The 17172-nt window shown below is 38.0% G+C and overlaps 1 protein-coding gene across 6 annotated transcripts in view; it reads left to right on the top strand.

Moving 5' to 3' along the window:
- ITPR2 (inositol 1,4,5-trisphosphate receptor type 2) overlaps positions 1–17172 on the top strand; it is a 505414-nt gene that overhangs the window by 92653 nt on the left and 395589 nt on the right. For all 6 annotated transcript variants that reach the window (XM_030322010.1, XM_030322009.1, XM_030322008.1 and 3 more), the window contains 3 exons: positions 9749–9864; positions 10656–10742; positions 13245–13403. In XM_030322010.1, coding sequence (XP_030177870.1) covers positions 9749–9864; positions 10656–10742; positions 13245–13403 — 362 coding nt within the window. The remainder of the gene's footprint in view (positions 1–9748; positions 9865–10655; positions 10743–13244; positions 13404–17172) is intronic.

The raw sequence follows: 17172 nt of genomic DNA, 5'->3' as shown, positions 1-17172 counted from the left end.
TTTTTGAACATAAATGCAAAACTTTATACTTAGGCTTGTTTACAGTTTAATTGTGTTGATGTTTGCCCTTGTAGAGATGATAAAATCTAGATTTTTATCTGTCAAATTAGCTATTGCTTCCCAATCTGCATCATCTGAAAATCTGATAAACTTTCCTGTATATTCTTCCCAGCCATTGGTAATGACAAAGGTGCCTTCCTCACGCCTGTAGCATCAATCCACCTCAACCTCAGGTAGCTATCAGGCTCCAGCCCTAAACTGAGAGCCAAGATCTTAGCTGTTCTCTTCTCAGGTATTTGCATGTTAATACGAGACAAAAAAGACTGTTAAACCTTTCAGAACAGAAAGAATAGATTCTAATGGTTGTTTCTCTGGTATCTTGGCAGGAGTTTCCTTCTGCAGATTCTGAGCATTTTCCATATACCAGATAATAGTCACTGAATGTGGTTAGATGCAAACATAGTAACTAATACAGGATAGGTGCTCTAGTAAAGGCAGAGGTTACGCAGAGTGGAGGTAAAAAAGAGGTAGAAAGGGACATCTGCCTGTTCTGTTGTAATTGCTTATATAAAAATTTAAAATGGCAATTAATAAAAGGATAGTTTTTGTGGATTTCAGAAGCCATTCATAGAGCAAAAAAACATTCCTTTGGTGGTCTCCTCTTCTCTTGACCACAGGATTTCTTTCTGTCTGTCTCTCTCCCTATTATATATACAATATATCCATTATAAGTACATTATATATCTATATAATGTAGATATTATACATTTGTATTAACTTATATAATATGTATACATGTAATTTGTACTTATAGAATGCATATAGATACAAATATAATGCATTTGTATATATATAATATATATATTTTTGAATTTTCAGTTGTTAACTCTAACTTGTGCACATATGTACTCCTTTAGAATATTGACATTAAATACTTTTTGTTGCATCTGTCAGTGAGAAATACATTTTACATTGTAAGCCAGCACATACATGCGCACACACACACACACACACACACACACATACTCACACACACGTACACACACACACACAACAGAAACAAGTTCCTCAAAAGAATACTTGCTATTTACAGTGTCAGTGTCCTTCCCTTCCCTTCCCTTCCCTTCCCTTCCCTTCCCTTCCCTTCCCTTCCCTTCCCTTCCCTTCCCTTCCCTTCCCTTCCCTTCCTGTTCCCTTGCCTTCCTGTTCCCTTCCCTTCCTGTTCCCTTGCCTTCCTGTTCCCTTCCCTTCCCTTCCCGTTCCCTTCCCTTCCTGTTCCCTTCCTGTTCCATTCCATCTCACTTCATTCAAAAAGAGCTGATTGAAGCCATATAAATTGATTTCAAACCTGGTTTGCACAATTACAGTTTGTAAAACACTGTTGTAAACTTATTGTCCATTCTTTTCTCCTAAATTGTCTATAGAAGTAGATGCTTTTATCATGGTAGTAATCAATAGAAAGTTGGTCTCACTTGGGCATAAATCAGCAATGATAATGATGACTAGGACTCCATCTGTTTGTTCATATGGACAAATCACTGCCCACAAAAGACCTAATACAATGAACTGATTTTGTTTTAGGTTTTTCCAGATGAGAATAGCAGTTAATTCAGTACCTAGACAACAAAGAGCAAGCAAATTCTTTCATCTTTTTTTAAAATAAATTTTTTGGTACTTCTAGAAGTTCAGTATCTCTTGGAATATGGAACCAGGGAAAGCTAGACTATCATATTTTGTGTTTGGAGAAATACAGAGTGCCTTCTGTTACATTGTGGTGGGCTTTGGAGACAGATTGGTGTGGATTAAGTCTAAAAACTAGTTTTGAGACTTGAGGATAGATACCTAAAATGTGCCAAGTTTTTCCTCATTCATAAAACTAAGGTTTACCTCAAAAGGTTTTTAGGAGAATTAGGGGCGCCTGGGTGGTTCAGTCAGTTAAGCATCTGACTCTTGATTTTGGCTCAGGGCCTGATCTCATGGTGGTGAGATGAGCCCCACGAAGGGCTCTGTGCTGACAGTGCGGAACCTGCTCCGGATTCACTCTCTGCCCCTCCCATGCTTGCATGTGCACGCAGGGGTGCTCTCTCTCTCTCTCTCTCTCTCTCAATAAATAAATAAACCTTATGATTATTTTTTTTAAGTTTATTTATTTTGAGAGAGAGAGAGAGAGAGCAGGGGCAGAGAGAGAGAGAGAGAGAGATGGAGAGAGAGACTCTCAAGCAGGCTCCTCACTGTCAACGCAGAGCCCCATGTGGGGCTCGACCCCATGAACCATGAGATCATGACCTGAGCCTAAATCAAGAGTCAGGTGCTTAACCGACTGAGCCACCCAAGCGTCCCTACAGGCGTGAGGAAGTCACCTTTGTCATTACCAATGGCTGGGAAGAATATACAAGAAGGTTTATCAGATTTTCAGATGATGCAGATTGGGAAGCAATAGCTAATTAGGAGAATTAGGAGAATTAAATGAGGAAACGTATGAGATAACCTCTGATATATAAGAGGTACTATAGAAATATACACATAAATCAGAATACAAATAAACATATAAAACTTTATATATAAAACTATTGTATATATCTATTTGTATTCTGTTTGCATATACATATACACACATTTATGTATGTATAAATTCACTTCTGTTTTTTTTCAGACTTAATATTCGTGTAATTGGGTTCATAAACTTGCATTTAGATTTCTGAGTCAGTCTGTTTTTGACAGTCTTGATTATCAGTGTAAATATGACACTTTGAGAATGGGATAATTGATTTAAAATTAAACATTATGATTTTCTGATAGAAATTCCACTTATTTGTAGTATAATGGTTTACTTAGTGTTAAAATTTAAGCCTTGACTAGAACGAAAATCAGCATTGATGCATTTGAATTTTATTTTTTCCCCACTCCAAATGAAGCAACATAGCAGTTTCATTTGTTTTTGTGTATTTACCCATTAATGTATGAATCAAGTGATTAATGTTTTTGAGGCTAACATTCCTATTGATGTTTTAACAATTATTTAATTACATATGCCTAGATGGCATATTTCCATGTTCATTAGTTTCTTTTGAAGTGTTACAACTGTTGTAAACATACTTATATATCTTCATAACATTTCTCTAGACATTGTATTATGTTGTAAGACTGCGGTAAGAAGGAGAATGAGACACATCTCAATCTCTGACCACTGCACATACTTGCTAAATACATTAATAAATGCTTTAACAAGTCAACGTTTAATTGGCTGGAATCACATCTATTGTGAAGAAGTACTCTTAGCATTTGGTAATGAGAATGGAATTTTTTGAGGACATTGTATGTAATAATTAAACCAAAGATGAGCTAGAGATGTCAGATGGATTCTGTCTTCACATATTTAGGGCTATTGTGTTGAAGCCATATTAGATTTGTTCTTTTTCTTTTTAAATTTTTTTAACGTTTATTCATTTTTGAGAGACAGAGAGAGACAGAGCACGAGTGGGGGAGGGGCAGAGAGAGAGAGGGAGACACAGAATCCGAAACAGGCTCCAGGCTCTGAGCTGTCAGCACAGAGCCTGATGCAGGGCTCAAACTCACGAACCGCGAGATCATGACCTGAGCTGAAGTCGGATGCTTGCTAGACTGAGCCACCCAGGCGCCCCAGATTAGATTTGTTCTAATTGGCCTCGAAGTGTATGTGTACAATTATAACAGCTTTTCAAGTGAGACAAATTTTGCCTCTGTGTGACAAACCTGCTACCGAATGGTGTCATCACACGATGAGACAGACATTGAATTGGGTTCAGATGATCTCCAAATTCCAGCTTGATTCCTTACCAACTTTGTAGTCTTAAGACAAATCTTAGGATGTGCGTTCAACCACACATAGGATGCTTGGATGCCTTCCCTGGTGACTGTTTGGCCTCTTGGTGGTAGGGATGGTGAGACCACACTTGGTTTGCTCATTACAGTTTGCTCAGTTTCCCTCTCTGGGATTGGGGAGAAACAATCCAGGTTAACTCTCAGTGTCTCAAATAATCTTTACCACCGATGTTTAGGACTCTGTATAGTGTACAAAGTGTGGGTGAACTTGTTCACATTTATAATTTATTTTGATCTAGAGATTTTATCATGAATGACCTAGGTAACTCACTCTGAGTTTTTGCTTCTTTATCTGAGAGAAGGAAAAGGTCAGATTTTATCTGAAGCCCCTTGGAGTACTGACATTTCAGCAGTGTACAAGCCTTCAACTTCAAAAGGCTGTTTCTCTCCCTCTTCAATAGTAAAAAAGCTGACTTTTGCCTAGAGGAAGTTATTCTGCATTTTCATGGTTGTCCATCCAGGTATTGTGATAAACTTTAATGTTTGCTAACACCTCTAATAAATTTTCTCTGGCCTTCCTAACGTTCTAGAGTATACTTTCTCTCTTACATACCTTCTCTACACTTGGGTTAGGCCATGATCAAGGGAGGTAGATGCTTGGTTTGAAATTTCCACTCCTAAGCAAAACAAAACAACACTCCTTTTAAAAACACACTCTAAGCATAATTTTGTACAAACACTGTATTTCAGGATACTTTCTAAGAGAAACTGAAAGACAAAAGAAAGCTATAGTTACATTTTCAGCTAATGAATGTGTACCTGTCTTCCGATCAACTCTGAATTCTAATTACTAGCGTCCAATGGCCCCTTGTGTGCCTCTCCTGTACCCTAGGGAGAGTTTTCTTACTACTTTCCATTTTATCATTGGGAAGGTCCCATAATATTCATTGCACTCTGTTGCATCCTGTTTATATCATAAAGAGAAAAAGGAAAACTCTAGAGCCCTCCCTCCCCACCTTTCTCCACGTGGAAATAATAAACCCCTTGGCAACCATGTTCCCTGTAATCAGTATGAGGTAATTTTACAAGCTGCCATGAAAGAGCCATTTGTTGAATGCCTGCTTTGTGATAGGCATTTGCTGATGGTTTAATATGTCTTGTGTCATTTAAATCTTACAACATGTTTCAGAGGGAAGAGAAATGAAACAAAGTTTTCTTTTCACTATTACCAAAGGAAGTTGCTGGCCATTACATAACTTAAACTTTGCCTTTAGTAGCCCCAAATGGAGTACTATAGATAGTTTCTGGCGGGTGCAGAAACTGCCTTAGGTACAAATATTTTAGAAAGTGCTTTTACAGATACAAAGCAAAACATTTCAAAGCTATTTAGATAGGTGTTGTAAGTGGAGGTTTAGACCGTTTTCCTGCAAGATTTACGTGGAATCGTGTGGGAAAGTTACTTTTTTGGTATCCACGTTATGTGCTCCATGCTTTGAATGGCTTCCATATTTTGTAGTGGAGAAACCGCTACAATTTATAAGCATCCTAATGCTGTCAGATCTTTCAGTTTAAAGCGAACACTTCCGGGGTGTTTAATTTCCTTCTTCCAGAGTTGTAAAAAAAAAAAGTTCTAATTCTAAGGCATTGTCCTTATAATATTGCTTAACTGAATATATCATGATTTGTTGGATTACTAACATTTCCTGAACTCTATAATTTTGCAAAATTATTGGCCTTAGGTCTTCAGGTTAAGCTTTTTAAAAAACTTAACTCAGATGACTTCCTTTTATTTGTGCTTTTAGTGTTTGCTCCATGAGGCAAAACTTTCCCTTTTAAAAATTATTCCTTGAGTCTCGAAATGCTGAAGTGAATGTTGTCAACTAATTCCCAAACGACACTGAGCCACTTTTTAATTGGAAAACCCCCAGAAAACTTTTTCTTATGTATGTTTGAATTTAGAGAATGAGCAGACCAAGGAATACTAGAGGGCAGGGTGTGGAAGGGGCAGATGAGAGAGGGCGGCTCTGAAATAGCGGGATTCCTATCCTGAAGGAGGAAGAGTGTGGGAGGTCTGTTCAAAGGCTCTGCCCTTGCTGGTGGTAGGGCTTATACCTGCATACGCTAAGAGGCATTGCATGGTAATACAGGTTGCCTCCTCTGCTCACTGCTGTCCTATTTCAGGGAGTTCAAGAATTTTATACAATTACACACTGTGGCAGCTCTTAAACCACAGGTGCATACACTTGTGAGTTGAGCATTTCTGGTTTGTGTTCAGGTTTAGTCCGAGACCTGTACTTCTTGTTGCTCTTTGCTGGGAGCTCTGTGAGGGTTTAGTCATCTCTTAATCTCGGTGAAGCTGTTGCTGAATGAATGAAGCAATGAAGCAATATTAATAATAATATCTTACATTTATAAGAAGGCTTTAAAATTCACAGAGTGCTTTCACACGGATTTTCTTTCTGTGACTCTCAGCAGTCTTGTGAATTAGGTGTGGCACATATCATTAACACTTTTATTATGCAATCAATTTAGAATCGGACAAAATATGTGACTAGCCCAAGACCAGTAGATTTTTTATGTTTCCTAAAAGAGGAAGAGAGAATTAAACACACACACACACACACACACACACACACACACCCATCACGATCACTATCACCACCATCAACAAGAAAAGCATTTGTACAGAAGTCTGTGTATGCCCTACATTCTTTCCCATCAACCAAAATAGTCCTGAGATACTGGTTCCCACACAGAAACAGATTGGTTATTTATTTACTGTAGTATGAAATGAGATGTGATCCGTGGGAGGCTGCTGAGGATGACCACGGAACCAAAGCCCTGAAAGAGGAAAGAGCTTTAGAAATCAGAGCATTTGAAGCTGCATCTCAGACACAGTGGGTGGCAGCTCGTTCATCTGGCCACCTTCACTTTCTCTCCTTCTCACCTCTCCCCACCCCACATCTCATAGGTGATTAAGCCTGTTGCTTCTGCTGCTTTCTCTGAAAGCTGTGGCTATCCCGCAGCTACCATGCAGCCCAAATTCAGAGCGCTGGCAGGGAGCTTTCTGCTGGTCTCCTCGCCTCATCATCTTTCACATGCTGTAAGAGCTTAAAATCCTGTAAGAGTTTGACATTTTCCGGGGGATAAAGTCCATTCTCCTAATCCAGCACGTAGGACTCCACAGACCATGACTTCACCAAACGTTCCATTCTCATTTCACAGACTGGGCTGTGGTTTTCCTGTATACTTAGCAGGTCCTTTGGCGCTCTCCTTCTCTGTCTTTGTACTGGCAGTTGGCTCTGTTTGGCATGCCCCCCACACCCGTGCACTTGAGCCCCCTTGCCGCTGTGCTGAATTGGTGCTGGTTCTTCCAACCGTGCCTTGCATCTTCTCCTTTGGGTGGACTATCCTGGCCTCCTTGGTGAGGTTGGCCACGTGCAACTTTGTGCCTCATGGTACCTTCTCTTGAGCTCCATTGTGAAACTTCCAACACATGGTAGACGCCTGTCTCATCCACGAGACTGTGAATGTTTGGGGACAGGACCTGATTCTTAGCACCTAGCAACAAGGCAGACCAGTAAACATGGTTTGGCTGAATGTTTGGCTTCGTTTCACAATAACCTCAGCCACAACAATCAGGACCACGGCACACATGGTCTGTTTGCTAGTTACCCAAAGATACCGCTAATTAGGAATGCTACTGAAGTGATCTAGAATTTAGTGAAAATATTTTTTCACTCAGAGGACCATTTCCTAATGAACTTCATTAGGAATCTGAAGTAATGGAGAGGAACATAATTTTTCTCCTTTCATGCATGGGTGGAATCAGAAGTATAGACTGCAGATTATGGAGTCAGTTCCACTTGAATATGGATTTGTGTTTTTGCTGCACTAAAACAATGTAGAATTCAGTCACTTGCCTACTACAGGATAGTCCGAATAGTCTGCTGCATTAAATTGGGAACACTGTTTTGGTGGTAACCGTGAACAGCTTCCATACTGGTGCTTGAAAAAAATTGTATATTCTCTTTGTAGTTACTAACATGTGGAGAATATATTTTTAGGGCTTATAAAATATGTTGCCAAGGGAAACAGTTTTCAGGTCTAGTTATTTGGTGTTCATACACATGTACCAAGTGGTAATATCTGTATCATACTGTAATTGTGATGGTGCCTTTTAGAAGGTGTCTGTTTCCTGTTATGTATAAGATATTTACTCATCCACATCAGTAACTTTTACACCAGAAAATTAACAATTAGTTTTCTGTAGCCTGTTTGTATATGGAAGGTGAGGACAATCAGTAGAATTTGTGTTTATGATTATAAGCTATAGAAAAAGTCATTATGTTTTAATGTTCATTTATTTATTTTGAGAGACAGAGAGAGAGAGAGAGAGAGAGAATCCCAAGCAGCCCCACTTTCAGTATGGAGCCTGATGTGGGACTCTATCCCACAAACCTTTGTGAGATCATGACCTGAGCCGAAATCAGGAGTTGGATGCTTAACCAACTGAACCACCCAGGCGCCCCTACAGTCATATTTCTTGATAATTTATGCCAGTAGAACTATAAGAGAGATTTGAAAAGAGATCAAGTCCATTATTTAATTTTATAATTATTTTATTTTATTTTATTTTTTTAAATATATGAAATTTATTGTTAAATTGGTTTCCATACAACACCCAGTGCTCATCCCAAAAGGTGCCCTCCTCAATACCCATCACCCACCCTCCCCTCCCTCCCACCCCCCATCAGCCCTCAGTTTGTTCTTAGTTTTTAAGAGTCTCTTATGCTTTGGCTCTCTCCCACTCTTACCTCTTTTTTTTTTTTTCCTTCCCCTCCCCCATGGGTTCCTGTTAAGTTTCTCAGGATCCACATAAGAGTGAACACATATGGTATCTGTCTTTCTCTGTATGGCCAATTTTATAATTATTTTAATAGAGAATAATAGAATGAGTATATATATAGTCAAGAATGTAGCTAAAGTAGGTATTTGAGTTGACAGAATTTTATTTTTGTGATACATATTTAAAAAATGAGAGTGACCTTAAATATTAACACATCAACCAAAATAAAGTACATTTATCATATTGAGTTAATACAATTTTTTGTGAAAAAAATGAAGGTAATGTTTGGATTTTCTGTATCACTACGCCTTTATCATAGAATATTGGGAGTTGATCTTTATTGTAGATTGTAGTCCATTTCACAAACATACAAAATCATTAGTGATGGAAGAATGGTTTACTCAAATTTCCAATTTCCTCATTAAAAAGAAAAAAATATGTTTAGCTTTTTGGCTCCGAGATGTCACCAGCTATATTATTCCACTATGATTTCCTATCTTGATATTTAGTAGTCGAGTTAGAACTATAATCCTGGTTTAGTTTTTTTGTTTGTTTGTTTGTTTTTGCTTTGTTTTTCCCTTATAACACACTGCGTCTCAGAGTTCCATGCCATGTTCACCCCAGGTATGTGGAAACTTGGGGAATGGATGACTGAAATGGGTTTTGTTGTTATTGATTGTTTCTACTTCTTGCATCACTTTGGCTGTCAAAGATACATACCATGAATGAATAATTAATGGTGCAAGGTCAGGTAAGGCAGGGAAAATCACTAATCTCATCCTCTTCACTTTCTAACACCAGGTACCCCATTATAATTAAGAAGTATCTTATAATGTAATGATTACATTAACTTGGTTTTTAAATAAATCACGCTAGCTATGGTGCCTTTAAAAAAACCAAAACTAATGAAGAAGAAGGTATTTTAACAGTCTAAATAATTATTTAGAAAGAATGTTATAGGGGGAGTTTGAGTTGATTGGGAGATAGGCTTAATCTTTCTACTCAGGGATTGCAAGATTCCGATGCTAGGCTCAAAGGAAAATCTAAGAAATGCTGGTTGCCTTAGTTACAGTGTTTTTGTTTGTTGCTTTGTCATAGACTGCCTCTTTAAGGTGTGCCCTATGAACCGATATTCTGCCCAGAAACAATATTGGAAAGCTAAGCAAGCCAAACAGGGGAACCACACAGAGGCAGCCTTGCTGAAGAAATTACAGGTAAGGGCCAGGTTGCCATTTGTCTAGCTGAGGCTAGACCAAGAACAGCAATAACAAGTGATCTGTTTTGTATCTTAGTGATTTCACTTAATGCACAGAGATTTTAGAATAGAGGTAGCAGCACACTGAAAGTGGAAGAGACTTAAGTTATAGGGTGTGACCACTGATTTCCTGGCATGTAGCTAATATATTCCTGCTATTTTTTAGGGTGTGCCAGACTAATTCAAAGATTCACATCAAACTGGAAACCATTCAGAATCTCTGTAGGAGTATCAGATCCAGTTATATTTTACTTGGCATCGTACCTAATTTTTTTTCCTGAAAGACTAGAAAAAGGACTGAAAGTCTGTTGCTTCTGGTTTGGGCTGAATGTAAATTTGATAGAACTTAAATTGTGTGTTATTAAAATTCCTGTTACTTTTGAAATTGAAACTATTTTGAGACTTTTGAAATTCACCTACTGTTTCTATATTCTGTTTGGTTTGTCTAACAATATTCCTTCTGAAGCTAACTGTAGAAGACCAAAGAGCCTGGTACTTTTCTGAAATTTCCAACATAGAAGCATCCCAAGATATTTTTGGCCACATTTCAGCATTACCATGAGAGAATGATCATACTATATTATAATCATTTAATTGTTGGTTCCCTGCCCCCAGCACTAAGAGTAGAGCAATCAGCCTAATTCATTCATGGTTATAGTCTTTGTTCCTAAAATGACCCTTGTTTCTTTGTCAACTATTGTACTCTGTTTACTATGTTTCCATGATGAATATTTGCTAACCATTTTCCAGCATGCTGCAGAACTGGAACAAAAACAAAATGAATCAGAGAATAAGAAACTGTTGGGAGAAATTGTGAAATACAGTAATGTTATACAAGTAAGTCTATTTACTTTCTTTAAAAAAAAGGTGAATATTTTATGGGTAATTTGTGTCTGTTAGAAATGCCAAGCTGCATTAAAATTTGGGGATACAACAATTTGTTCTTTGATGGGAATTATGGATATTGTGTGATATTTTCAGCTGATGTTCAGCATAGTATTCTGTACGTTCGCAAATAAGTCTGGTGAGCATACACATAGGAAGTGTACTTATCTAGGTGTAGGTACAGGGTATTCCACCAACAGGAGGAAGACAGGGAAACATACTTTCTAAAGGTCTATAGTAAAACCCTCCTTTAGAATTAGTGGGACTAACATGTGACATATGAAGCTTTATCTTTGCATTTGGTAGAGAGAGGAGTGTTCATGTTGTACTTTCAGATGGGAATTGTCTTTGAGTTGTTATTAAAAGATTTATTTCTTTTTTTTTAAATTTTTTTAACTTTTTTTTTAAATTTATTTTTGAGACAAAGAGTGACAGAGCATGAACGGGGGAGGGTCACAGAGAGAGGGAGACACAGAATCTGAAACTGGCTCCAGGCTCTGAGCGGTCAGCACAGAGCCGGACGCGGGGCTCGAACCCACGGACCGTGAGATCATGACCTGAGCCGAAGTCGGACGCTCAACTGACCGAGCCACCCGGGCGCCCCTAAAAGATTTATTTCAATGAGTTGCACCACTGATTTATCTCAGCTGCATTTCTCTCCTGTGCTTCACTTAGATCTTTCAGCTCTTTACTTGGCTATTTGTTAATATGCCCCACCTTGTTCCAAAAAGAATGGAAGGCATTTTTTAAAATACATACCATGTACACTAAAATGGAATAAATAAGGCAACTGGGTCAAAGGGAAGATAGTGCTTATATGAATAAGGTGACGTCAGGGGGAGGCATGTTTATAAATACCATGTTTTGAAGGCTGGACACCTTTGGCTAGAAGCCTTTTTGTTGCTGACCTTGCTGTATGGAAAGCATAATATATTATAGCCCTCACATAGGAAGTCCTTACCATGGAATTAAGTCCAGGTTCTAGAAGCACACATGTTCCCAGGAAGAAGACCAGAGAAGTATTCCTCCAATGAGCCCTCATAAAGAGGACACTGTTTTGGGGCGCCTGGGTGGCTCAGTCGGTTAAGCGGCCGGCTTCGGCTCAGGTCATGATCTCGCGGTCCGTGAGGGCTGTGAGTTCGAGCCCCGCGTCGGGCTCTATGCTGACAGCTCAGAGCCTGGAGCCCGTTTCACATTCTGTGTCTCCCTCTCTCTGACCCTCCCCTGTTCATGCTCTGTCTCTCTCTGTCTCAAAAATAAATAAATGTTAAAAAAAATAAAATAAAAAAAAGAAAAAAAAAAGAAAAAAAAAAAAGAGGACACTGTTTCATATAGTAAGCGCTAGCCTTAACAACTTATTACAGAAAACACTACAATGAGGTGTTTCATAGAGCTGTTTTAAAAAATAATATCGCCTGATGTTTTGTATTTGGCCAATGGCAAAATACCAGTGTTCAGGACTGTCCAAGCGGCCCTCTGCTGGGACAAGATGAGAGTGCCTGAATCTGCAGCTCCCCTAATGTAGGACTTTATCTAATGAACGATGATACAATACCTGTGGCATGGGTGGGTTGCATGTCCCTTGAGAAATCCTCCCTAAATAGATTTTTTCTTAACCAAGTTTTGATCAGAATTAAGTGCCAGCAAGTTGTTTCTTGTCAAGAACCTGAAGTGCAAATGTTAGCATTACCAGCTAGGGGCCAAGCTATGTGCTCTAAAAAGGTGGATTCCAAAGGAGTGGGGCTGGACCATGAGGGTTTCATCAGTTCATGAGATAATTTCTTTCTTATATTGTGGATATTAAAATGACCATTCTGTTTTGGAATGATTGTAATAATAGACAGGAAGGTTGTTTGTTTTAGCTTTCCTACTCAGTAGAATTCGGTCTTGGAGAGGTTTTGCAAATGGCACCCAAAAAGTCTGAGAAATGGCACATCCATGCTCATCTGAGAAGGGAGTAGGATCAGTGAGCAGGGATTATTGAGGATGCAAAGCCTGCCTGTTCACACAGGAAGAAGTAGGGCTGTCCTTGGCAGGGATGGTTAATAACACTAAGTGGTTTGGTGCATTATTTTAGTTTCTTGGTTATTTTTTTCGTGTATTCTGTTGTGTCTGTGCAAGAATTGAAAAAATGTTTGGAATTTCCTGGTCTCCTTTGGGACGCTTGGTTTTATCCTATTATTTATCAGTAGATAAAAATGGTTCAGGGGTATCCTCTGGTTTGATTTCTCCATGTGCCCAGTTCATAGGGGGTGGGGGGGGGTGGAGGTGAAGAGGAACCCGAAGAAAGTCAGCTTGGAAATTCGATGGTGAGTGTGAAGTTTAAAAAGACCTCTTTTGTTTGACTTGCACCCCAAGTGGTGTTATGTGGGCTCAAGATATAGGTACAAACATACACATTTAATTAACAGAGGACATCAAAGAATAAAGGTGATAATGTCTTTTTCCCTACAGCTGCTACATATAAAAAGCAACAAGTATCTGACTGTCAACAAGAGATTACCTGCTTTATTGGAGAAGAACGCCATGCGTGTGTCCTTGGATGCTGCTGGAAATGAAGGGTCTTGGTTTTATATTCATCCCTTCTGGAAGCTGAGAAGCGAGGGTGACAATGTATGTAAAAATAAAATTAAGAGAGAAACAGTATGTTCATAAAGACAATAATTCTTAATAAGTGAAAGAATCCAGGTAGCACAAAGAAATGATACGTAGTTTTCAATCGACACGTTATTTTTATGGTTGTACGTTTAATAGGTTAAAAGTATTTATTTACAGTGCAAATTATGCTTGGGAATCATGCAAAGACAAAATTCAAATTAATTAAAAATCATCTTCCAGTTGGAATTCATGTGAAAGAATTTAAGTAATGTTAACATTGGCCGAACCTTTCAAAGGGTAGAGTTTGCTTCCTTTCTTAATCAGGAGGGAGCATGGTTGTAAGGAGAAAGCTATGCTTAGGAAATGTTGTTTATCCCTTTGAATTAATAGAGTAACAATGCATTATGCCAGTATTTCATTTATTGGCTCTATGGTCAGCTGTTTACAGTCTATACATCTTAAAGATGCATAATGTATGAGGAGCTATAGGTGGGCGCTTGTTGATGACAGTATTGAAAATACATTTTGGAATACATGTATGTCATATCATGTAGATTTTAGCAGCTGCTAAAGTATTTTCTGCTAGAAAATTTATAGAGTAGGGAAAATAAAAATTATGTGAAATGGTTCAATACATTGTTATTTATTTTCATTTGTAATAAATGAAGTAGCAAGTGACAGTCCCTAGCACATGGGGAATGCTCCATAAATGCTGAATAACTTTTTATGAATAGAATACTTTGCAAATATTGGGTCAGGTGATCAAGAAAATAGTTGCGATTTAAAAAAAATTAACATAAAATCCAAGCAATATAAAAATATAATTATTCTGATAGTTTTCTCAGTGCTTTGATTACATTTTAAATATGTTTTGGATATTTCTTGTCCTAGAAATGTCCTCTTTTATAGTGAATCTATTTTGTCTGGTGATTTTGAAATATACATTCAATTCCACAGGATGCAAGCTTCATGGTTTAATTTGGTTAATAAATTATCTGATGATACCCTCTTTAGGTAAGGTTTGGGAGACGCATGGCATGCAGGAATGTAGTGCACTTTAAGTCTTGTGTTGGAGTCCTTAAAAAAATAAGTCCTACATGTTTATTTTTTGGCATCAAGTGATGTGTGCTGTGAGCATGATATATATCTTAACTTCAGTAGGTAGTTAATTACAATCAACTCTCAATTATTTAGGGACTGACTATGTAGTTTATGAACAACCTATGTCTTTTGGTGCCCTTTCTTGTAATGCTTGCTTCCCTCTCTGGTCTCCCACTGAGTAGTGTCCCTGGCTGTAGATGGTCAGTAAAAATCAAACTGTGAAAAAAGCAAAACCTGAGCTCAAGTTCTGAGGGAATATGAGGAAATGATTGGATAAATTAGGGCCTTTAGATTCACTGTGGATTTTATTAATTCATTCTGTTTACTTATTCATTCTGTCTATTCCTCTCCTTGCTCCCAGATGCCTTTATAGGATCAACTGAGAGTTGAATGTAATGAACTATTTCAAATAATTAGTTGTCCTGGGGTGGGGGACCACCCAAACACTCCATTTTGGTAAAATGGACAATGTAATTGTTAAGTGCAATATAGAAATCCTCCTTATATAGATGTGCTCCATAAAGCATGGCTAAAACAACCTTCCACATTGCTTTTTGCTGTAACAGCTCATTGTTTTTGCTCACCACTATGTAGCTATTGTGTGTGATTAAGGTTGCTGTGAAAACATAAGCACACCCATAGTCCTCTGTTTGCCACTTAAATGTATAGCAATGCTCATTTTCTTCCCCAGGAATAGGTGGCATTCCCTAGCAATAAGTATCGTTCTAAAATTCTAAAATGTAGGAAATACTATCTTGTCGTAGTAAGTGATTTAATTATTACTGATTTTTCTTAAAAGTATATTAAGCTAGGAAGAAATTGAAAGGCTCAAAGGACTTTTAAAATTATACTTTACCATTTAGCAATTAGTAAGTTGTGATTTAGGTTGTAAGTATCCAATAAGATGTTCGGTGACTGAAATGAAACTTAAGAACGAGGCTGATGAGGGGCGCCTGGGTGGCTCAGTTGTTTGAGCTTTTGATTTCAGCTCAGGTCATGATCTCACAGTTTGTAAGTTTGAGCCCCACATTGGGTTCACTGCTGCACTCTCTCTCTGTCTCTCTCTCTAAAAATTAAACAAACATTAAAAAAAGAAAAAATGAGGCTGATGATAGTCTGGGGAGAAAAATGCTCATATCCTCAAAAATGAGCGGTTTCTATCATTTAAGAACACTTATGCCATATCTTACAGAATTGTCAGTTGGATGGGTTTTGGGGAAAAAGAGATTCAAGGACCCCTCAACTTTCAGCTGTATAGAAGCTCTTCCTTGCTGTTGAATAGTTAGAAAGTCATTGGGGATAGCAGAGTATGTAAATATTTCATTTTCATTTATTTTCCCAAGGTTCAGTGTTTGTTTTTTTAATTTTCAACTTTGATCTAAGAAGTTATTACTTCTTAACCTTGATGGTAGATTTTTAAAAAGGAGAAAAGCCCAGATCTTCCTCCAGTCAAGAGAAAAATTCAACTCTTAGGGTAAGAGCGTCTTCAAATAGCAAGTAGATTTTGCTATTTTGCAAAACTAGGTCTCTTGGAATTCTAGCAAAGGTAGGACTAGATCCCTGGTGTTTTGGTTTTTATTGCAGTGTTCTTTTCACCAGGCCAGGTGCCACTTCAAAAGAAGGGTAGCTGCCAGTGGCACTGTATTGCTCTTTATTTGCAGTAAAATCTCAACTTGAATCTTACATGACTGTTGCTTAGAACCAACAGAAGTGCTTTTGAAATTGGAATTTTTAAAAGATGATTTTGTACTAGGGTGAGTGTGTCACGGCAGAAAATGATGGCAACCTCAAGTTCTGTATTAAATACATAGCATCTGGGAAGGCATCTGACCACATTGGTGGATCAGCCCCAAGTTCCATATTTACCACTTTATCCAGTTAGGTGTAAGTTCCCCAAGAACAGGGATTATTTCTCACATGTTTGTATTCTTTTTGGCACCCCTTACTGTTCTTTTTATTTCTTTTGATTAGTATCTTGTCCATTTCATTTTCAAGTTGTTGTTTTGTTTTGTTTTGTTTTTGTTTTGTTTCAGCTTGGCTACTCAAAGTCACCATTGTCAAGAACAAGACAGAGGACTTGGAAATCAGTGAATTAATGTTAGATTCTCTTTGTGAATACCATTCTTATGAAACCTTGGTGCTTGGAACATTTTGGCTATATGGCTGGTCTCTTAAAAATATACAGTATAAGGGGCGCCTGGGTGGCTTGGTTGGTTGGGCGTCTGACTTCGGCTCAGGTCATGATCTCACGGTCCTTGAGTTCGAGCCCCGCGTTGGGCTCTGTGCTGACAGCTCTGTGTCTCCCTCTCTCTCTGCTCCTCCCCAGTTCATGCTCTGTCTCTCTCTGTCTCAAAAATAAATAAAAGTTAAAAAAAAATTAAAAAAAATATACAGTATAAGACTTTATGGGTGGTGTTTTGAAATAAATAGAACATATGGATTGACCCAAAGCTTACAGAAAAGTACACTAAAATAGTAAGACTTAGGTCAGTGGATATAGGTGCCAACAAAAATATTCTTTTAATTGAAAAGACACAGCTGAAATATATCATTATATTTAGTAGCTTATTGACTAATATTTATATGATGCAGATGAGAATGACATTGTAAACCAAATCCAGTTGTTCCTTAAGAAATTGGAAGATCAGACACAGCACTGGCAAGATGTGTATTAAATCCCAGT

This window comes from Lynx canadensis, chromosome B4 (assembly GCF_007474595.2).
Source record: "Lynx canadensis isolate LIC74 chromosome B4, mLynCan4.pri.v2, whole genome shotgun sequence".
NCBI lineage: Eukaryota > Metazoa > Chordata > Mammalia > Carnivora > Felidae > Lynx > Lynx canadensis.
The sequence above is the reverse complement of the archived record's forward strand: the minus strand, read 5'-3'. Positions and strand labels throughout refer to the sequence as shown.